Source organism: Scardinius erythrophthalmus (assembly GCF_964197995.2).
Source record: "Scardinius erythrophthalmus genome assembly, chromosome: 15".
Lineage (NCBI taxonomy): Eukaryota > Metazoa > Chordata > Actinopteri > Cypriniformes > Leuciscidae > Scardinius > Scardinius erythrophthalmus.
In genome coordinates this window covers 34,324,008-34,347,237 of record NC_138235.1, presented here as the reverse complement: position 1 = coordinate 34,347,237, position 23,230 = coordinate 34,324,008, and the positions used below count along the sequence as shown (strand labels likewise).

At 37.2% G+C, this 23,230-nt stretch overlaps 1 protein-coding gene across 3 annotated transcripts in view; it reads right to left on the bottom strand.

Moving 5' to 3' along the window:
• mical1 (microtubule associated monooxygenase, calponin and LIM domain containing 1) overlaps positions 1-22,600 on the bottom strand; it is a 45,844-nt gene extending 23,244 nt beyond the window's left edge. For 2 of the 3 annotated variants that reach the window (XM_081386469.1, XM_081386470.1), the window contains exons 1-12: positions 22,488-22,579; positions 6,945-7,239; positions 6,640-6,847; positions 5,965-6,072; positions 5,697-5,792; positions 4,987-5,142; positions 4,683-4,783; positions 3,715-3,972; positions 2,299-2,414; positions 1,987-2,113; positions 1,781-1,862; positions 1,124-1,271 (exon numbers count right to left, since the gene is read on the bottom strand). In XM_081386469.1, coding sequence (XP_081242595.1) covers positions 1,124-1,271; positions 1,781-1,862; positions 1,987-2,113; positions 2,299-2,414; positions 3,715-3,972; positions 4,683-4,783; positions 4,987-5,142; positions 5,697-5,792; positions 5,965-6,072; positions 6,640-6,847; positions 6,945-7,205 — 1,661 coding nt within the window. In that variant the 5' untranslated portion in view covers positions 7,206-7,239; positions 22,488-22,579. Of the gene's footprint in view, positions 1-1,123; positions 1,272-1,780; positions 1,863-1,986; positions 2,114-2,298; positions 2,415-3,714; positions 3,973-4,682; positions 4,784-4,986; positions 5,143-5,696; positions 5,793-5,964; positions 6,073-6,639; positions 6,848-6,944; positions 7,240-22,487 lie in introns of all 3 variants that reach the window. The other variant, XM_081386468.1, reaches the window with a different exon arrangement.
• Positions 22,601-23,230: the final 630 nt, after the last annotated feature.

Sequence of the window (23,230 nt, the reverse complement as noted above, 5' to 3'; positions counted from 1 at the left end):
CGTCATGGTTTGAAATCATGCATGGCACGGAAGGTTCCCCTGCTTAAACCAACACATGTCAAGGCCCATCTTAAGTTTGCCAATGACCAATTGGATGATCATGGGAGAAAGTCATGTGGTCAGATGAGACCAAAATAGAACTTTTTGGTCATAATTCCACTAAACGTGTTTGGAGGAAGAAGAATGATGAGTACCATCCCAAGAACACCATCCCTACTGTGAAGCATGGGGGTGGTAGCATCATGCTTTGGGGGTGTTTTTCTGCACATGGGACAGGGCGACTGCACTGTATTAAGGAGAGGATGACCGGGGCCATGTATTGCGAGATTTTGGGGAACAACCTCCTTCCCTCAGTTAGAGCATTGAAGATGGGTCGAGGCTGGGTCTTCCAACATGACAATGACCCGAAGCACACAGCCAGGATAACCAAGGAGTGGCTCTGTAAGAAGCATATCAAGGTTCTGGCGTGGCCTAGCCAGTCTCCAGACCTAAACCCAATAGAGAATCTTTGGAGGGAGCTCAAACTCTGTGTTTCTCAGCGACAGCCCAGAAACTTGACTGATCTAGAGAAGATCTGTGTGGAGGAGTGGGCCAAAATCCCTCCTGCAGTGTGTGCAAACCTGGTGAAAAACTACAGGAAACGTTTGACCTCTGTAATTGCAAACAAAGGTTACTGTACCAAATATTAACATTGATTTTCGCAGGTGTTCAAATACTTATTTGCAGCTGTATCACACAAATAAATTGTTAAAAAATCATACATTGTGATTTCTGGATTATTTTTTTTAGATTATGTCTCTCACAGTGGACATGCACCTACGATGACAATTTCAGACCTCTCCGTGATTTCTAAGTGGGAGAACTTGCAAAACAGCAGGGTGTTCAACTACTTATTTTCCTCACTGTATATATATATATATATATATATATATATATATATATATATATAAATGAAAAAAAAAAGGTACTAATTTCTTTAAAAAAAAAAAAAAAAAAAATCTTACTGTACCCGAACTGTTGAACGATAGTGTATCAAGCAACAGTTTATCATAACATAATTGGGCTCTGCATGTTAAATCCATTATGCGAATACTCTTGTTTCTTGATGGTCAGGTGGTCTTACATGAGTTCAGGTCTGAAGCTGTGGATGAGAGCGCAGAGAGCCAGGCCGGACCTCCAGGACTCGCTCAGATCTTTCACCTTCACGTGCTCGTACCCCGCTGTGTTCTTCTGACACCAGGACAGCAGTTCCTCCAGACGTCTGATAGAGTCTAAACACACACATTTAGTTCATCACTTCACCGTAAGGTCTGTGCCTCTGTGCATTTTCATCGGGTTATGAAACCCTAAAACACATTTTTGACATGTAATCAGATGCATAACGCTAATATGTTAACATATATGAACAGATGATGCATACTATTGAAAACAATGATATCTTACGTTATTTTGAATTGTTGAAAACATTTTTTATAGCTTTTCCTCAACATACTCAATTAAAATATTAAATACACCCTCAGTGTGTTATAATTTAAAGTGATACAAGTTACATATACATATGTATATATGAGGGTTTGTGTATATAAGATAAAGTAATATATAAGTATGTATATATGAGGGTTTGTGTATATAAGATAAAGTAATATATAAGTATGTATATATGAGGGTTTGTGTATATAAGATAAAGTAATATATAAGTATGTATATATGAGGGTTTGTGTATATAAGATAAAGTAATATACAAGTTTATAAGTTAAAGTATGTGCCATATGACATTTACCTTTTCTAGGTTTAGATTTTAAGTTGGGTTTCATCTGTTTGTTGGGTTTACTCTCATCCTCTACTTCATACAGACGCTTGACCTTTAAATTGAACACAAACAGACTTAAATAAAACTCTCTGATGAAAAAAACACTTTCATTAATTACTAATCATTGCTAGGTACTTCAAGCAGCTTTTGCATGCGTGTAAGTATGTGTATAGGACCTGTCTGGGTTGGATAGAGGACAGGTTGACGTTTGGGTAACGCGTGGATGGATCGATGCTGTAGGCCATGTAGTTCTTGCTGGTGTTCTCTGGAGTCGTTTGAGAGAGCAACTGATACACGCTCTCCCTGTAGAAGACATACACAGCATAATGCACTAATGCAGTATTTGAATCATTTGTGCATTTTATATCGATATATACATTCACTTCCGTTCAAAGTTTGGGGATGGTAAGGAATTTATGTTTTTAACAGAAGATTTAATTAAAATAGAAATGTTTTGTAACATTATAAACGGCGTAAAAACTCTGTACCTCTCCGCGATCACCTGCAGGGGTGGCAAACCTTTTCCCCAATTCCTGACCATCCACGCCGTGTCAAGCGCAGCCAGGAAACCACGAGCAATGCCAGTGCCAAGAGGCCAAAATGGCTGCAATAAAATAATAAAATAAAAATAAAATATAAATATCTCTTAGTCTATCTATTATGATAGCAATAATTAGGTTTGATGGCTATTGCCAATATGACGGACAGTATTATGTAATCTATACTGTTTTACTTGTATTGTTTAAATAGTGCTTACATTAAACCAAACTCAACGAAACAAAGTTTTGATCCAATCCAAGCCGATCTGAGAAAGCAGCGGCTGTTAATCATGCGTGATTATTTCACCACAGTGCTCGTCTAAACTAGTGACCTGATGAATAAGTATGAAGTACGAACATTTATTTATTTGAATTAAATATTTAATCTGTGTCATTTTTAAAATATTCGGTGTCATTTTTCTATTCGGTGTCATTTTTCATAGTCAATCATTTTACTGAATGTAATTTACATGTTTACGCACAAAATTCTTAATCAGTATTCCAAGTAGACTGTTTTTCTCCTCTAAGCTGTGTGCGTTACCGTTTAAGATTAATTAAATATTTAACATCATTACATTTATTTAAGGCACGCCAGCGCATTCATTCATTCAAATATTTTAAAAGAATAGAAAAAAAGCACCAGCGCACACAAGCAATTCTTTTTATCAGTCAAATTCATTTAAAAATGTACACTCAACCGGTATGAAATATGGTCAGTAAGAGAAAACAACGTTAATGAGAAGACGAGCACTGGACTGCTGCAAGTTAGTGGGGACATATATGTATTTATTATTCAGAATTCAAAGTTGGAAAGAAAATAGGACCATTTCAGCAGGTTCAAGATAATTCATGTTAACGCAGAGAACATGATTCACTGTTTCAATCAATTGACAGCCATAAAACGTAGTAATAATAAAATATGTAGGTGTGCTGAACGCTGTTACTGGAAACTCCCGACTTGTAATAAGAAGAACTAGGAAGTAGTTGTGCAAGCAGTCCATTGTAAATGGAACATTATAAAGTGCAAACAAAGACTCTTTAGCACATTTGAAACCCCTAGTTTAAAAATCAGTCTTGAAATAGTACTCTCATTACTAGCAATGCCAAGGTCATGGGTTCGATTCCCAGGAAAAGCAAGAACTGATAACAATGTGTACCTCGAATGCAATGTAAGTTGTTTTGGATAAAAGCATCTGCCAAATGCATAAATGTAAATGCTATATTAAATTGCTAATATCTGCAGATACCACTGTGGTCGCCAATTCATTTTTAAATAATGTAACAATCAATAAATGTCATAATGTTGTCATTAATAATAAATTTAACACTGATCATGTTTACTCATACACTATGGTAATAACACACCTCTACCAGAGAGTCTCCCACCAATCCGATGATCAGTTTCTTCCCTTTCCTCTCCTTGACCAGAGAGGCGTTCTCTGCCCTGTGCATGGAGGTGAAGTCAAACACGGCCACGTCAGGGCGCCCCGCGTGGTTCTTCGCAAACTCCATGTCCGGCAACATGTGATTTGTGGAGAAGTCGGCAGCATCGTATGCGTACTCCTGCAGAGCCTCCAGGTTAATGTTTGCAGACGCGAGCAGCTGCTCGGCATCAGAGAAGTCCTGAGAACGAGAACGTTTTTGATCAAGGCAAGGAGGGTTTAATGTTAAGGCCCGTTCACATTGAGAACGAGAACTATAAAGATAACTATCTTAGCGTCAACACCAACGGACGATCTCGCTCTGTTTATTCTAAGCGCGTGCTTGTCTGTCACTTTAAATGCTTGAGCTCGTTACAGCAGGATGGATTCTGATTGGCTGTCAATGTTTTTATTGTTCATCATTTGGATAAAATCATTCTGAAAGTGATTCCAACGATATCATTTCTCTATATAATTTCTTATATCATCAATTATACAGTAGTTATAGCTTTGGTGTGAACTCTGCTATTCTTTAGCAGAGAATGATTTTTAGAAATGTATCTTTATCATTTTCTTTATACGTAGTTATCGCCCTTGGGCCTTTAGACTTTCATTATTTCATTTGTACTCCATTTGCACTTCAATATACAGGTTGAATTTCTATCAGAACACAAATAGCAACTGACTGCAGCTATTCCTGTGAGAATACAGTGACAGGAGAGGACAAGAATAGCTGGACAACAGTGTGAGGATTGATAAATGTGTTTGTATGTGTAGATGTGAGCTGAAAACAAGTTGAAACGTCACCATACACCTCTGCTGATAAAATCAAGGCTCTCTTTTCTAGGCTCTGTTTAGCTTTTCTATGAAGTATTCTCAAAGTCTTTGCATGTGTCAAACTGTGTATCATACCTGCTTTATAACTCCTTTTTTTATCAAGCTCGCCTTTTTTGCAGTCATCACAAAATAGTGGGTTTCATCTTTGTAGTAGACAATGTTCTCTAGATCAACGCCTGAAAAACACGACAAACAACAGGACAGATGAAGGGGCGTGTGGGTTATATTTTGAAAATATTGCAAAACTATATTTTGGAAACAAACATGTCCTCAACAGATAGCTAAATATGACACAAGGTAAAAAACGAATGAAAACAGTCTATGGTATATTCTCAGTGAGATAAGGTAAAAGTGTGTGTGTGTGTGTGTGTGTGTGTACCGATCTCAGACTGAAGTGCTTGAAAGAATTTCTGGTTGTATATTCGGGCCACACCGCTGATCTCCTGCACCCGAGCCTCTTGTTTAGAATGGCGATTTACAAAGTTTGCAGTGATACCGATGGCTAACTTCCCCCTGAGCTCCTTTATCTTAAAACCTGAAGACATGGGGAAAACAACAGAGGGAAAGTTTCAATAAAAACTCGAACTAAACTAAACTAAACTAAACTAGAAATTAAAAAATAAATATTTACATTTATTTAAAATAATAATAATAAAATTAAATTAAATATTTCAAGAATTTAGTACAAACTGTGACTTGGATAATGAGGGTTTTTACAACAAAATAAAACAATGAAAATAAAATAAAATAATAAAAAATAAATTTAATTAAATAAAATAGAATTGAATTAAATACCATATTCCAAGTGTTTAGTATACATTGATTAGGATCATTAGGAATTTTACAACAAAATAAAAAATTAAAACAAAAATTAAAATGCATTATTAAATTAAATTATCAAATGAAATGAAATTTTAATTAAATATTCCAAGTATTTAGTAAAAAGTGAAAAACAATTTTTTTTAAACATTTTATTAAATATTTAATTTAAATTTTATTCAATATTTAAATTAATTTCAAAGGGAAAGGGAAAGTGGATTTGATAAAACCCACTCATCCGTGTAAATGTTATATTTGGCACAATGTTACCTTCTGGCACATATCTTCCCCCTCCAGCTGAAATAAAAACATCAAACTGGAAAGCTGCAGCTGTGTGAGACTTAGGAGACACCCCTGCTCTCCATCCTGAGAAAGAAAGAAAAAAAAAGAAAGAAAGAAAGAAAGAAAGAAAGAAAGAAAGAAAGAAAGAAAGAAAGAAAGAAAGAAAAGAGATATAAGGCAAAAAGTTAAAGGACAAACATTATTTTTCAACTACATGACTGCAGACCTTTCCACAACAACTAGAGCTGGTTTGTACCTGTGGATCCTGATGGTTCAAGCAGACCTTCAAAGGTCACGCCTGTGTGCACCTCAACCCCCAAAATCAGGGCCAACTTCAGCAGAATCAACTGCAGCTGACGGATACCTATAGAGAAGCACAGACCTCATTACTATTCCTGAATTAAAGTGAATACATGTGCATTTTCAGCAATAAAACAAGAACTTTCAAAGTTTCACTTTGATCCTAATTTAACAACATTTAATTTTATTCAGTAAGGGCGCATACAGTTGATCAAAAGTTACAGTAAAGACATTTATGTTACAAAAGATTTCTCTTTCAAATAAATGCTTTCTATTCATCAAAGAACCCTAAAATGTATCACAATTTCCACAAAAATATTAAGCAGCACAAGCATTTTCAACATTGATAATAATAATAAGTAATGTTTCTTGAGCAGCAAATCAGCATATAAGAATGATTTCTGAAGGATCAAAATTGTAATAATATTGCACAATATTACTGTTTTCACCCTATTTTTGATCAGATAAATCGAAAGAGACAGAAGAGACTTATTTCAAAAACATATTAAAAAAACTTTGATACGTTAGGCTACATTATGGAAGCACATGTCATGTTGAATGTAATTCATTTGATGATGAAAACAAAAAACATATTCAACAAAACTATCCTGTTGCTTATATAGATTCTCACTTATGTGATGAATGGATCCGCTGCAGAATCTTCCATAGAATTTCTTCGCGCCGAGGTTTTGCAGGTCTTTGATGGTGTAGGGCCACAGATGCAGGACGTTATTTCTAGTGAAAGAGGCTCTTTTTTCCAGCACAACCACCTGAGCGCCCAGTAGGACCAACTCGATCGCTGTCCTGAGACCACAGGGACCCGCACCCAACACTAAACACTGACACAGAGAAAGAGAGAGTGATTGGGTTTCTTTTCCCAGTGTTAAACCACTTCATAGATGGAAACATCTGACAATATTCAGGTTATTAGGGTACCTTGTTTTGGGGACACGCCTTGCCCTGTTCGTAGTCCGGATGGGCGGCTTTCTTGTCGATCTTCTGCCAGAGTTCTTTGGCCTTCCAGTAGTTGAGTTTCTCCTTCAGTTTACTATAGAAGTGCTTGTAGTCCCTGGGGTCGACCTCCAGGTGGCGACAGAGCTCGATGAAGTTCTGCTGTGTCTCTTTACACGTCTGCGCCTGGACAAAGCAGTCAAACAGAGTGTGGCTGGGATTGACAGAGTCTGTTTGGTTGGTCATTGTGATGGGAGAGGCCTGGAGCCAGCTAGATGACCTGCAGAGACAAGAGAGAGAGCGAGAGAGTTTACAGAAAGATCCAAACAGAAAGAGTTACAAAATGTCAACTATGCACATGCTGACTAAAAGGGTAGGCTATTTAAAGCAACTCTGAACATTAATTTTGGTGCGTAACTCATCTAGCACCATTTGTGCTACAAGCATGAAAGACATCTCAAATCAGGCAGCTCGTGTGCAATTACCTTTTTAATGTGTCCCCTTATTAAGCAATTTCAAAGTTTCCTAATTTTGTTTTGAAAACTCTTACAATAGGCTTGCATGCATCCAAAGTCAAAAAACACTTTCATTTTCTCATAATATTCAGTATCACCTCTTATCTCACAGAGCCTGTTTACACCTGCCCACTTCATGTGTTTTCTCTGGTCAGATAGCTATCCGATCGTGAAAAGACACAGGGGCCGGTTACAATAACAGCCATTATGTTAAGACAGTGTCTTATGCTCTATGACCCACTAGCAGTTAGTCAGGGGCAGTCAATCTTACTTTCTGGAATCAAATTAGGCCAATCTACTTTTTCATGTTGACTTAAATGAAACTATGAAGAGTCTTAAAGAAAAAAAATGTATGTCTTACTTGTAAAACTAGTCTTAGAGGTTTGTGCAACTGGCCCCAGAGGTGTAAATGCCCTCCGAAACGCATTCGAGATGGATTTAAATCCGATCGTCTCAAACAACATCAGGAGGAGGTCTGAGTCACATTCCAGACGAAACTGGAATCTGGTTGTTGAAAACCACATATGTAAACTTTACTCCCAACAAAGCTAAGAAATAAAGCGTGTGAGAGCGTGTTTTAGGCTATATGTCATGTCATATCCGGATATGACAGTGCTATGCAACATGCATCACCGCAGATGAGAAGCTGAGTATCTCTTCAGCAAACTGCCACAATTGTGAAAGTGAAGTAAGTCGCAGACGCACAATCATCATTATTAAAAGTAAATGATCTTACCAGTGCTGTTGCCACGCTCTCTCCTATTGCGGTCTTTGATTTTGAAATTAGCTGATGATCAATAAAATGCAGCTCATATTTTCTGCTTTCGGTGACGTGAACTCCATTAAATCTGCACATAGCGCAGGAATTGAAGATCGGATTTATATCCATTTTGCGGAGACACACTTATGTGGGCATGTGTAAATGGAATTGTTTTGATGCATCAGATAGCTTTCCGATCAGTAAAAACGCATGAAGTGACCAGGTGTAAACAGGCCCACAGTGTCTGAAACTGTTCAGTAAAAGATTCAGTCTCTCTAAACTCCTTTCCGAGAGCTTAATCTGTTCTGATTGGTCAGACGGCACAGTCTGTTGTGATTGGTCTTCTCTGCTGATTGGTCAGACGGCTCAGTCTGTTGTGATTGGTCTTCTCTGCTGATTGGTCAGACGGCCCAGTCTGTTGTGATTGGTCTTCTCTGCTGATTGGTCAGACGGCCCAGTCTGTTGTGATTGGTTGACCACTTACAGCTCGAGTCAGAAACGAAACGCTCATTACCATATCTGAATTTCAGCTCTTTCAGATCTTCCTCAGCACTTACACACACAGCGATACGAACAGTAACAATGGTGTCGGTTTTGATGTATCAATTTAAGCACGAGTCCTCATTCTTAGGAAGTGCATGGAAAATGTATTTGCTGTCGCAGTGCAGAAAAAAGCGTCTTCTTGACATGAACAACACGAACCAAACTCTTCCAGTTCTCAGCAACTACAGTGTTTGAGGGTCAAAGTAAACGTTGTTTGCGGCCAATAAAGACTATATGCTGGCATGAAAATCTGTAACAAACCTACAGAGGTTTCTGCAGGAAGACTTGACTTACTGACAACTTGTTTCAGCTTAGTTCTTTCTTATGGGAAACAATAACTTGTGAACTTGGATCTTAGACTTTTTTTTTTTTTCAAATATGTTTATTGAGCACCATAATACAAAATGCACAAAATGCACACGATGAGAAACAGTACATTATAAATATGCAACATTGCTCACATTTTTTCCAGTTTCTCCCCCCCATACTTCAACATTACACTATCCCTGTCCCCTACATGGGTCCTAGACCCTGAAGCCACCCGCTCCTAGACAACAAACAAGAAAATATAAGAAAAAAAAAAAAAAAAAAAAGAATAAATAAATAAATAAATAAATAAATAAATGAATAAAAAAAAGGAAAAAAAAGAAAAAAAAAAAGAAGTAGCATTGTGGTTAGTTACGCTGTGTGTCCGGAGGACATAAACATTTCACTCATCAGGAATGATATTTAGAGAATCTATGATGGAAAGCAAGGGGTTCCAAGTTTTGTCAAATCTCCTTAAGGAACCTCTAAGGGAGAACCTTAACCTCTCAAGTTTTAGGTTATGTAAAACTTCCTTAATCCATCTGTCATATGATGGAGGTAAGGCTTGCTTCCAGTTAAGTAAGATCAATCGCCTAGCAAGCAGAGTACAGAAGGCCAAAGAATGTTGTGCTTTAGCTGTTAGAGTGCTGCCTTGTGAAATACCAAAAAGGGCAGACAAAGGATTTGGGTTTGATATACAATGGTAGGCTTTGTGAAGAGTGTTGAAAATTTTAAACCAAAACTCTGTTAGCTTTGAACATGACCAAAACATGTGAATGAAATCTGCAGGAGATTGGTTGCACCGATTACAGACATCCATAACATTGGGGTAGAACCTAGACAATCTGTGGTTGGTGTAGTAAGTCCTATGTATTAGTTTACATTGAATCAGTCCGTGCCGTGCACAGATGGAAGAATTATGGACTAACTCTAGAATCTGGTCCCATTGGTCTTCCTCAATATACCCCAAGTCCTGTTCCCATAGATCTCTGTTTTTTTGGGGGAAATTAGAGAGAGTGGAATCAAGGGCTTTAAAGATATGAGAAATAGCTCCTCTCTGATTGGGATTTACTTGGAGAAGAGTGTCTACCAAAGTCTCTGGTGGTAGATTTGGGAAGTCAGGGTAATTTCTTTGCACAAAATGCCTAATTTGAAAGAAGCGAAAAAGGTGAGAAGCAGGTAGTTGAAATTTGGTTGATAGGTCGGCGAAAGACATGAAGGTACCATTGTCATAGAGGACTTTGATAGCGGTGATAGTGCTGGGCGGTTTGACCAAAAATCAACATCACGGTTTTTTTCTAAATTATACCGGTTTCACGGTTTTTACCGTTTTTTTTTTTTTTTTTTTTTTTAAGCATGATGGGTGTTAACCACATTTTCTACTGAGTGAGAGAGGAAATACTGGAGTAGATTTACTTATAATGCCCTATTTTATTGTCATGAGTGAATATTATAGAAAAAATCCACACTAATATTAATAATACAGGTTTGCAAGGCTGTTTACAAAGAGGTGCCAGCAGGACGCGCTTTAGGAGCGGCAGAAACAGTGGTTTCCCCAGTAACGGCTGTACACAAAGCAGCAACGCTCATAAACACTGCTTTATCAGGAAAGATAAAGAAAGATTCAATCGTAATAACAAAGAAACTTTTCTAAAGACCGTCAGTTCACTTCAGATACGTTAATACAGTATAAAAACACGCGCGCCGCGAGAAAAAAAGACACTCTCACCCCCACACGTCTCGTGCCCATTCTAGTCAATGCTTGTGTTTCAGATCGAAGCTTCCCAGAAGCGGCTCTCCGCGCCGCTTCGCTAAATATAGGCGCCTAGTCTATTTTGACGCACCGCGTGGAGGACGGAATAAAACCTTGTCGCAGCTGTAATGCGCCGCAGACGTGTGTTGTAAATGAGGGGTGAGACTATGTCGCGCAGCGCCGCGTTCCGATTAAAGCGACATACTCCGGTATTGCGGTATATTAAAAATTCATATCGTAACAAAAATAAACACCGGTATTCGGTATGAACCGGTAAACCGCCCAGCACTAGTGATACCTCTGTCACTCCAGAGTTGAAAGGCAGGGTCCATAATAGAAGGTTTGAAACTGTGATTGTGGGTTACAGGGGCAAGGATAGAGGGATGCTTCAAGCCAAAATGCTTTCTAAATTGCATCCATATTTTAAGCGATTGAGTGACTACAGGGTTAACACTAATGTCAGTAGTTGACATTGGGAGTTGGGAGCATAACCATGATTGTAATGGGGTTTTAGAGGAGGAAAGTTCTACTTGGACCCAGGCTGGCTGAATGGCTGCGGTTTCGACTGTCCAGTATAGGAGTTTTTGAATGTTAGCAGCCCAGTAATAATGTAGAAAATTGGGGAGGGCCAGACCCCCGGACCTTTTAGGGAGCTGCAATATGTTTTTCCGCATGCGCACTGGTTTGTTACCCCAAAGAAAATGAGAAACTGATTTATCTACTTTGGCAAAAAAATTCTTTGAGATGAGTACGGGGATATGTTGGAATAGATAAAGAAACTTTGGGAGGATGGTCATTTTGATTAGGTTGACCCTGCCAGCTAAGGAGAGGGGCAGAGTAGACCATCTGTTGAAGTCTTCCTCGACTTTTTTAAGCAAAGGGTTGAAATTACTATTAAAAGTGCTTGCCAAGGACCCGGTGATGAAAATACCCAAATATTTGAAGCCTTGATCCACCCACTTAAAAGGGGCTACATGGTTTGGCAATTTACCTACTAGATTGTTGATTGCGAATGACTCACTCTTCCCAAAATTTAGTTTATATCCTGACAGTTGGCCAAATTGTTTTAAAATTTCTAAAATTACAGGAAGAGAAGAAGACGGGTTGGATACATACAAGAGCAAGTCATCCGCGTACAGTGATAGCTTATGTACCGTCCCTTGACGTGAAATGCCCTCAAATTTTTCTTCAGATCTTAGCCAGATAGCCAAAGGCTCGATGGCTATGGCAAACAGTAAAGGGGACAGGGGGCACCCTTGTCTCGTGCCACGGTGAAGCTGGAAAGATGGTGAGAGCACATTGTTTGTTTGTACAGATGCTACTGGGGATGAATATAACAATTTCACCCATGATATGAAACCTGAACCCAAACCAAATCTATCCATCATTTCAAAAAGAAACCTCCACTCTACCCTATCAAAAGCTTTCTCAGCATCCAGCGACACCAATATCTCAGGAGTGCTGGAGCTGGGCATGTTCAGAATGTTTAGGAGTCTTCTGGTGTTATGAAATGAGTGCCTCCCCAGCATAAAACCTGTTTGGTCTGCTGAAATGATCCCTGACAACACCTTCTGAAGGCGGAGGGCTAGGATCTTAGCAAGAATTTTGTAATCTACGTTTAGTAATGATATGGGTCTGAAGCTACTGCAAAGTAAGGGATCTTTGTCCTTTTTTAGGAGAAGAGTAATTGTGGCATTGGTCAGGGTTGGAGGAAGTCTGCCAAGTGATAGGGCTTCATTATACATGTCACTTAGAACTTTGGAGAGAAGTGGGGCAAATTTCTTGTAGAATTCTACTGTGAATCCGTCTGGACCGGGTGATTTCCCACTCTGCAATGTAGTTATCGCTCCCATGATCTCCGCTGTACAGATTGGCTTAGCTAAATTATCTACTAGTCCCTGATCTACTTTAGGGAACTCGATAGAACTTAAACCACTTGTTGGACTGGTGTTAGGGTGATCAGAGGCATATAGATCAGAGTAAAATTTAGAAAACGTTTCGTTAATAAGTTTTGGGTCCGTGGTAATGGTGCCTGATGAAGATATAATACTAGGAATGAACCTGGATGCTGCTGCAGCTCTAGCTTGCTGGGCAAGGAGTTTACCAGCCTTGTCCCCCGACTCAAAAATTCTTTGTCTCGACTTAAGCAGTTGCATTTCTGCATCTTTTGACGTTAAAAGGTTGAATTCTGTCTGATATTGTAAACGCTTCTTATAAAGTGAGGGGTCTGGGTTATTTGCATAGCTATCGTCAATTTCGAGAATTTTTTGTGCTAGCTCACTTTGTCTAGACATGGCAGTTTTTCTGAGGTGGGCTGTGTAAGAAATTATCTGGCCTCTTAAATATGCCTTGAGGGACTCCCACAGGGTGCCCCTCGCAACGTCTGGATTGTCATTTATTTCAAGAAATAGTTCAATGCTTGATCTTAAAGAATCCACCAGAGGGTCGTCGGCAAGCAAATTTGAGTATAAAAATAAGCAAATCTCCATGGTTTAAAAAAACGGTTGTGATTAGGGAAGTTAATGTCTAGTGACGTTGGAGCATGGTCTGAGATCACAATGCTATGGTAATCGCATGATAGAACATTCGACAGCAGTCTGTTATCTATAAGAAAAAAATCTATTCGAGAGTAGGTGCGGTGGACATGTGAGAAGAAGGAAAAGGATTTTTTTCCAGGGTATTTACACCGCCATGGATCAGACATGCCTAGCTCTTCTGCAAAGGACGCTAGTAGCTTGGCAGACTTAGTAAGGGAATGCGGTCTAAGAGACGATCTGTCCAAATTGGCATCCTGCACAAAGTTAAAGTCTCCCCCAATGATAATATGATGTGTTTCAATATTAGGAATAGAAGTAAATATTTTTGAAACAAATTGTTCATCATCCCAATTTGGTGCGTAGATGCTGGCCAAGACAACTTTAGTGTTACAGAGTGTCCCTGATACAATAACGAACCGGCCATTTAAGTCTGTAATAACATCATCTGCTTCAAATGGAATATTATTTTGGATCAAAATGGCAGCACCCCTGGCTCTTGCACTGAATTTGGAGTGATATACCTGACTAAACCTACTCCTTTTTAAGCGCATAATCTGACCTGTAGGTAAGTGGGTCTCCTGCATAAATACTATATCTCCTTTCAAATCTTGAAGGTGGGAGATAATCTTATTTATTTTAGTAGGTTGGTTTGCCCCTTTGACATTCCATGATATGAAGCGAATGTTGGATCTTAGACTTTTTACATTAACCCATTCTCAAATGTCTATGATATTGTGGTTTCTAGATATGATAGGGCCCTACTTCAATGTAAACTTATAGGGTTTTATTTTCATTATTCTGATTGAGTGCCCCAATTATGCTTTTTCAGATATTACATCTTAACAACTCCTAAAAACACCTTAGCAACCACACACAACACCTTGGCAACAACACAAAACCCAACAGCAGTTCTGCTTGGGCAAGTAGCGCCTCCTTTTTTCTTTAGAAATGATAAAAGTCTTGTTCTGGTATATATATTGCAGGATAAGAGGAACTAGTACAGATAAGTTAATGGAAAACGAATGAATTTCAAAGTCAAACTTTGTAAACAAATTCAAAAGAAAGAAAGGCTTAAATAGTATAGTGTTCATGGCACAACTATGTTTCTGGATGTTTATGAAATTTAAACTAATCATGTATATATATATATATATGTAATATATAAAATTGTATTTATAATGTAGGCCTAATAATAATAATAATAATATTTATAATGTGATATAACATTATAAATATTATTATTACATTATAAATAAAATGTCATTCAAGTATTCAAGTATAAAGCCCTAGATAACAAACATAATGAACTAAGGGTATAACGATATCCTCATGCCATGTTTCGATACATATCACAAAACTGAACTCACGATACAATATTATTGAGATACTCTAAGACATATGGTAAAAAGTTAACAAAAAAATGCACTGTTGATTAAAATGCTAAATTTAGTATTACATTGGGGGTGTAAATGAATGGACTTTGTGCTGGTAACCCAATGCACAGGACAATAGTGACACCAGAATAAAAGTATTCATGATTCTGAAGCTGAAAATACAGAATTATTTCAGACGAATATATGCTTGCTCTCTGTCACTGACTATATATATTTAAAATAATGTTTTTACTTTTACACCCCAATTATGAACAAAATACACAACAAAATGGAAAGATTCAATTCCAGGGATGAGAGCCTGAACAATACAATAAAAAAAAAAAGACTATTTTATGGTTTGACTCTGAATGCGTTTCATGGAATCAAGTTCAACAACTTTCAACAGGAAACAAAGTATTGTAAAGTTAATCTCTGTTAACCCAGAGTTCACGTACAGAGATAGCAGTAATGGCTGTTACAAATGACCTAATATGTTACCTAATATGTCACAAAACAATTTCAGACTAAGTCACACTAACAACAAACAAATTAAGCAAATACACACTGGCACTTAGGGCTGTCAAATTAAAATGAGAAATTTCATATATTAGTCGAAATAAAAATAAAAATCCACATTCAAATGCAAAACAAGTGCATTCGAATATTAGGTGTCCATCAGCTTTATCAGTGGCATGCCACGCACAAGATGTGATGATGATGATGATGATGAGTTGTTGCGTTTTAATGTTTTTGTTAGCCTATTCAGTTTAACCCACTAGATGCAGCACTGCTGAATTGTTCATTCAAAACACTGCAGAAATAGAGAAGCTCAATGCAGAGAAGATCTTGGTTACGTTAAAACCGAAACCAAGCTGATCACACAGAATGCATTTTCTGTGCTGCTTTTCCATTGTTTTCTATGTACACAAGCGCTAGAAGGACATCTTTGACCATTGCACTCAGTCTTGCACAAGAGAGCAGCGTGTTTAGAAAGACACGTAAAGTTAAAATAAGTTCAACCTTTAAAAAAACTTGAGACTATCTTGAAACTTTCCATTTCACTGCATCTCATGAGTCGACACTTTGACTTACAGGATGCTGTTTTGCTCATAATTGTTTACGCAATTTACAAAATTATATTTGATTATAAACTTTAGTTTAAACGTTATGCAGTTTTTTTAATAGTTATTTCATTGCTTTGAATAAACAGTTTAATGCAGTGTATTAATAAAAGCCAAAAGGCTTTTATTAATACACTTTTTTCCCCTAACTGAAATTAGGCCTTTTAAATACAAAGAAAAACAATTGAATTTTAGCATATTATAGCATAGCTATTAAATAATATATAGCTTACTATATAGTGCATAATATAACAAATTGAACGTGATTTCTTTTACTTGATAAACTGTTAATTAATTATTATTAAATAATAATAATAATTATTAAATAATAAGTGCATATTAAGTGAATAACTGCACATAATTACATTATTTTTTTATAACTGAAATATTTGGACATTTAACACTTATTTATTTTTAACAGGTAATTAATTACATTAAAGATTATTTTAAATACATGTAGGCTAAGTGCAAATGCGTGTATAAACCAAGCGATGAAGCTAATCGGCTATCTATGCTAGTACATACTAACTATAATTCAGATATTAATGGTCATTTTAACATAGTTAAAACAGCATTTATCATAACATGATTTTGTAGGAATTGTAATCAGGCACTAAAGAGAGTACCTATTAAAAGTAATTTGAGTCAATGGGATTGCTTGGGGTCCTAAAGCACCGTCGGCTGAAATTGGTCCTCGACGGCTTTTCTCCGGCCGAATCGGCGTCGGGCCGTCTGATTGGCTGTTCAGCTTAGTGAACGAGTCAGTGCACGAGAATAATAGCAAAACAGCGAGCAAAGAAGTCAAAACAGTACAGATAGAAGGCTGTTCTAATGTTACGTCATCTTACATGAGTGTTCCTTGGCGAATATTTCAATATCAATATGAGCGGAGTGGAGTGGAATAAAGAAAGTGTTATTTAGCAGGATTGATATTCAAAACGGTGAGCACGCACTGCTTTGTTTATGGTTTGAGTATCTGCAGCCTGCAGCGTCGGTTTCCCTCTTTGAATAACGAATATAGATGAACATTTCTGCAGAAATAGACAGTTGTCTCATTTACACGCAGGCGCAGAACGCGCATTGTAGCTGACAGTCGGCTGTAGTTCTCTTGGTGTGTTTAAGACTAGCTTTTTCCCCGACGCAGGCGACGCGAGACGACAACAGTCGGCTTTCATCAGCGCTAGTTCTTTGGCGTCGGTTTGGTGTGTTCTGGGGCTAAAGAGACCTGATTTGTCACCACACCAGCAATATTGCATTGCAAGTCACTGGGCTCCAGGCTGAACACAAAAACAGGGTGAAATACATTGCTAAGTGTTTCATGTGACTTTCTATGTGTGCAAATATAGATTTAGCAACCCACATTTCCTCACTGACTATTTTAAGACAACACTCAGTGTCACCTGCATCTCTAGACTTGTGGGTTTCATAAATGCAAAGCGTCTGTGTTATTAAAAACTCTCCAGATCACAAGGAGGTTCTTATAAGGCACAAAAAGAGGCCTACGATCATTTTTGACATTCTTTCAATTATGTACAATGAATACTTCACTTGTGGAAGGATGAGTGCAAAACACCAGGCAAGTTAAACAAGAAAGGTCACTTTCATTTCATCACATCTGAAAAGTGACAGCATTTTATTTAAATTTGCCATCTTAAATAACTGATCTAGAACCACAGAATCTCTAGAAGCATAAACTCTACAATGTGCTACTGCTTTAAATATTTAAACCCAGTTTAAAGGGTGACTCTCGCCAAAATTTAACCTAGGCTCTTTTTGTTAATCTACCCGAGTCAAACATTCGTGTAAAAGCATAATTAGAATGGAAACGCCACTTTTAAGATTTTTGTTTTCAGTCAAATTGCCTTTTGAATGGGAGTGCTTGGAGTTATTTTTTTAACACTAAGAAGGCTCGGCACAACATGAAACTGTGCTCGAACTTCGAAGTATCACGACAGGCTCTACACATGAACTTGAGCATTGACTACATTGTTTGTGTACACAAAGTTTACTAAAAAGAAAGGTTTTGTGTGACTCAATGAACTGAATCCATATGAGGAAATGTCATGAACTTGTAATTTCAATGAAAAGCATGATAACTTAGACACAAATTATCTGTGAATTTACATGGTAAGGAGCTTTCCATCTTTACTCTCCTCATGTTACGTTGCATTCGGAGATGGCAATTCAGCATTCGGCATTTTGACCTAAAACGAAAATACGGTCAATCTTAAAAGTGGCGTTTCCATTCTAATTATGCTTTTGCACAAATGTTTGACTCAGGTAGATTAACAAAAGGAGCCTAGGTTCAATTTTGGCGAGAGTTACCGTTTAAACTTAAATTAAAAGGATAAGGCAAAATGATCCAATCTTATAACATCTCAGATCTAGTCTCAGGGTGCCGAGCTACTGTACAAATAGCCTACTTCCTTTAGAGGCTTGCAACAAAGCGGCCTATGGTACTGTATAATAAAGAGGACAGACTTACTCAGTATTGAGAGAACAAGCATGATGTTATATTCATGTGACATCCTGTTTTAATGACTGATTTCCCTGTTTTACCTTATCTCTAATGATGCCATGTAACATGACATTTCGATTGAAGGTTGTGTCTCGTACTTTTACTGCGTGAGAAAAAAAAACAGCACGTGACTTCAGGGGGTTTGGTGCCTCCGTGTTCAAAACCCATAATCAGCCCCTTGTGTGCCAACAGATTGCTTCAAACAGGCTTCAAACAAATGTTGCAGCACTTCCTGGATGTTTTATGGTCTCACAGCACGAAACGCAGAGAAGAGTCTCTCACACATGATCACTTCCTGGAAACGAACAGTCACGTCTTGTTAACATTAATGCTTAACAAATGCTAGGGCTACTGCCTGGAAGGGTTTACACAAATCATCTGACATCATGTCGGGCTTGCTGTTGTTTGCACATAAAGGCCTGTGATATGTTGAACAGATGTGAGACTCAACACATCTTTTCAGGTACAGTATGCCATTATGACACATGCGTCACATGTGTACACATAACGTCCACCCACTAGACGTTTTGATATGTATATCAATTCAACACTTCTAATCTAGTGGGTGGATCTCAAAAAGCCTGTCGAGAACATGTACAAGCTATATAATAATAATAATAATAATAATAAATTGAATTTACAATTGTCCTGTGGTTTCAATTAAGGGAGGCAGTTTGGGGAACTTCCATTTAAAAGATTGAACAACTCCAAATGATCAGGTTGCGCTACAAATAATCCTCATCCGTCAGTTTGACTGAATGAGCTGCCAATTTTTCTTTCATTTTTGATTTTCAAATGTCAGAAGAATAACATACATGGTTTTTTAAAATGTGTAAACAGTAAAATGTGTAAACAGTGAAAATGTGCGGTCGCATTGTGACATTTGCAATTTTTGGGGTAAATGTGTTTAAAAAGGGTTAATTTCCTTCTAGATTTTTTTTGGCATGAAATGTGACCTGGGCCCAGTTGCATAAACACAGTAATGCTTAAGAACTAGTCTGAACAACTAGCAGTTATATAGATAAGTCTAAAATACAAATAAAAGTTTTGACAAGTGTCAAAGAAAAAAGTCTAAGCAGTTTATAAATGTAACTGGCCAGGACATATAAAAAAAATGTGTTTGTGCAATCATTGACATCGAAAAAAAGTATATCACGGCCACAAATTAAGAATTCAATCTCACGGTTTATTAATTTGTTCTTCTTGTATTAGTCAATTGTGACCACGTTGAACTAATTTGACTAAACAAGGGACTAACAAGGGAATTAATTATTATATCATGCACATGATTTTGTAATATGAGGGAATGAATTAATAAAACGTGCTGACATATTAGGGAATGTTTACAGAACGAAGTACTAAAAACTGAAAGGATTTTCCTTTGTGTTTTTTCGCGTACAGATGACAACTTGAACCCCGTTCACACAGATCTGTGAAAACGACTAAAAACAGAAGTAAAAAGCTAAAGGTAGGCTATATACGAACTAGGCCTAGGCCTATACCACGGTCCCACGAATTCATCGTCACCATCACTAATCTTCCGACAACTCTTTCAGTTTTTATCAAAAAACATTTTCCTACAACGCTTGAGTTAGAATAGTTTATAAGAGCACAATTATAAGCATAATGAGGCTGTAAAAGTGGACTTTACTAGCTTGTGTTCACCACAGACCTTATTTCAGTCATTTAAAGCTCCAATATGTAAAAAAAATTGACCACAAGAGGGCGCAGTTTCCAACGATAACAAAGGCGAAGCTTGATGACGCTATGAAGGAGGTGACGATGGGAGATGTCGTTTTTAATGCGTTTTCACCATCTAGCGATGTATCTAAATGGAATAAATGAATCATGATCACGGATGAGGTAATTTATTCGTTTTTGTATTACCTGTATGTCTGATCGTATTATTTTATGTCATCATAATTAATGAACTGCAAGGAACGTGAAATGTTATGCTATATTATCCCGTTACAACTTACAGCTATTTGTCATTAATTCATATCTATTAAAATCATCTTTACTGTAACTATTACGTTACTTGTACAATAAAAAAAAAAAATTATTTGCTTATCTGTCTATCAATACACTCGCGAGAGCAGAGTCTCTGTCAAGTCCAAGATTGTCGCGCAGCTCTCTCCATCTCGAAAACGCCTGGCGGATATTTATCCGGGTTTTATTCCTCCGTTTGTCACACAGTCTGCGTGTATCCGAATATGGATGCTTTCATTTTGTTGGCACTTCAATACTCGCCAAAGAGTAATCGTGATCCATAACAGCTATAACCATACAGTCTATGGCTATAACGCTATAACCACCACTTCCGCATTTGACCATGTGATATTCCACCACACCGGGAAAAAAGGATAGTGCGGACATTGCATCACTGAGAGGCGACATTTCTTTTCCGGGACGGACAGTTATTTAAAATCGGAATTTCTCTGAAATAAAAAATCTTTGGAGACTTTTGAGATATTGCAAGTACACAACTGGAGGAAATATATCACACTGTGCAAGTTATTTTCGGAAATTTTATTACAAAATTGTTACATATTGGAGCTTTAACAATGGCATGTTAATGGTATCAAATCAGCATATTAGAATGATTTCTGAAGGATCATGTGACTCTGAAGACTGGAGTAATGATGCTTTGATCACAGGAATAATTATATTTTTAAGTATATTAAAATGGAAAACCATTACTTTTAAATTGAAATAATATTTCACAATATTACTGTTTACTGTATTTTTGATCAAATAATTGCAGCCTTGATGAGCAGAAGAGACTTCTACAAAAACATTAAAAATAGTAATGTTTCCAAACTTTTGACAGGTACCGTATGCAGGGAGAAATATGACCTGGACATGTTCTTGACAGGTTTTGTGGCATTCATTCATTCATGACTATAAAAGGTGCGGTTTCAGTTTCAAATTCACATGGGACGAGCACGTACCACACGGATATGAGCTATATATTCATAATCACAACACAAAGAATGCACTATAATGCAATCTTGATAACAGTCATTGTTAACAAACAGCAATATTCCAGAGCAAAGATTAAAGGCTCTGGGACTCAAGGCCGTTTTCGTACTGTAAGTTGGGTAATAATGAGGTGAAACAGAATTTTCCACTTTACTCACAAGATGATCAGTCATCGGTTTCAGCTACATAATAAAGTTGAGTTACCCAACACACACAAAGTTTCTGCAACATCCCGAAAGGCTTTATCTCAGGAAACAGTCTCAGTTTGCAATAGAGACCGACAAAACTGCCAAAAAGACACTAAACAGAACAACAATCATATTAGTAGCACGTAATACTACAGCTTTGCAGTGAGAATAAAGTGAAACACAAGGAGAAAAAGCCCTCACTTAGTAAAAAATGCTGTAGTAATGCTACTGAATGTAAGTTACAGTGGTAAATATTAATATGATTCTCCAAAATATATACAAGAATTGCACTATCAAGGTTCCTTGAAGCCAAAAACGTTGGTGTCACCATGGTACAGTGATTTTTCCAGATGGTAACTACGTTGATATTGTTACCATGATGATTAACATCTTTACATACCATGTTATTTACAAGGTATTCTGATACCTGATATTCTGATATGCCAGGAAAATGTGGCGAGAAATGTTGGACTAACATTGATGCAACGTTAACGTTACCACTTTTTAGACATGTAAGATTGTACTACCATGCGCTCAATAATCTACGACCTGAGAAAAACATTTTAGAAACACAGATATTAGAAAAAGTGACGCATATTTGATGGCAACATACAGCACCTACGGCTACAGGTAACGTAAGCCAGTCTATGGTATACACATAAGTTACAGTATACTTTAGGCTAGGATATGCTGTATAACGTTACACATATAATGTAGGCTATATATAACGTTATTTTCAAGATTCCGGTTTGTGAAAACAGTTTCTGTAAAGATCAAGATCCATCATTGCAGAAACCATGTCATCACAGTAACGACTTTTTAACCGTCAAAACACAGACTGAACTGAAGTTTAATATTTGCCGAGTTTAGAAGTTATCGACTGACAAGACATCTTTGTGATCCAAGTGAAACTAGATGAATTAGCACAGTACCTTCCAAGGCAGCTTTGGTTTCTTAACCCCAGTTGTAAATTGTACCTCCTTGTTTATCTCTGTCTCCAACTCTGACTCACCTGCAGTGACTCGCCCGGGAATTTACGAATGCTGCTACTAGGAAGAAGGACGCCTCAACTCATGAATATTAACTACATGACGTGACGTTCGGTCATTTGATTGGCTGAAAGACATTGTCAACGAAGTGTAAATATGTTAATATCTTCTTGTCAATGTGTTAGTTAGTTAGTTAGTTAGTTGGTGAATTATTTTTTTATACTGTGACTGATCTAAATACATTTTATTTTATAAATGCAATTTTGTCGTTCTTTTTTACATTCATAAATCAAATTTCCTTAACTGCATTCGTGTTTATTGTGTTCAATATTTGTTAGCTGTAATGTATATTTATTTTCATATTATCTAATAATAATAAAAACCCGATAAAACTGTTTACCTAAGTTTTGAATAATAATTAGGGTGTGATTGGACGCTGCTTTGGCCCTGAAGGGGTTTTAACTAAGTCAACATGACGTAAGCCTAATTAATATTCATGGTTTAAACCAGAGATTGTTAAACCTTTACTTCCCCGCCTGTAAATTATAAACTTGCTAAATTTAATAATAGTAGGCTATGTATTTTCGCCATGTAAATGTACGCCTTCTGTCAACAGTTTGAGGAAATAATTATTTATTTGTTTTAGACTTGTTGTTATTGCAAAGTACTTTTCAAATTTGGTTAAA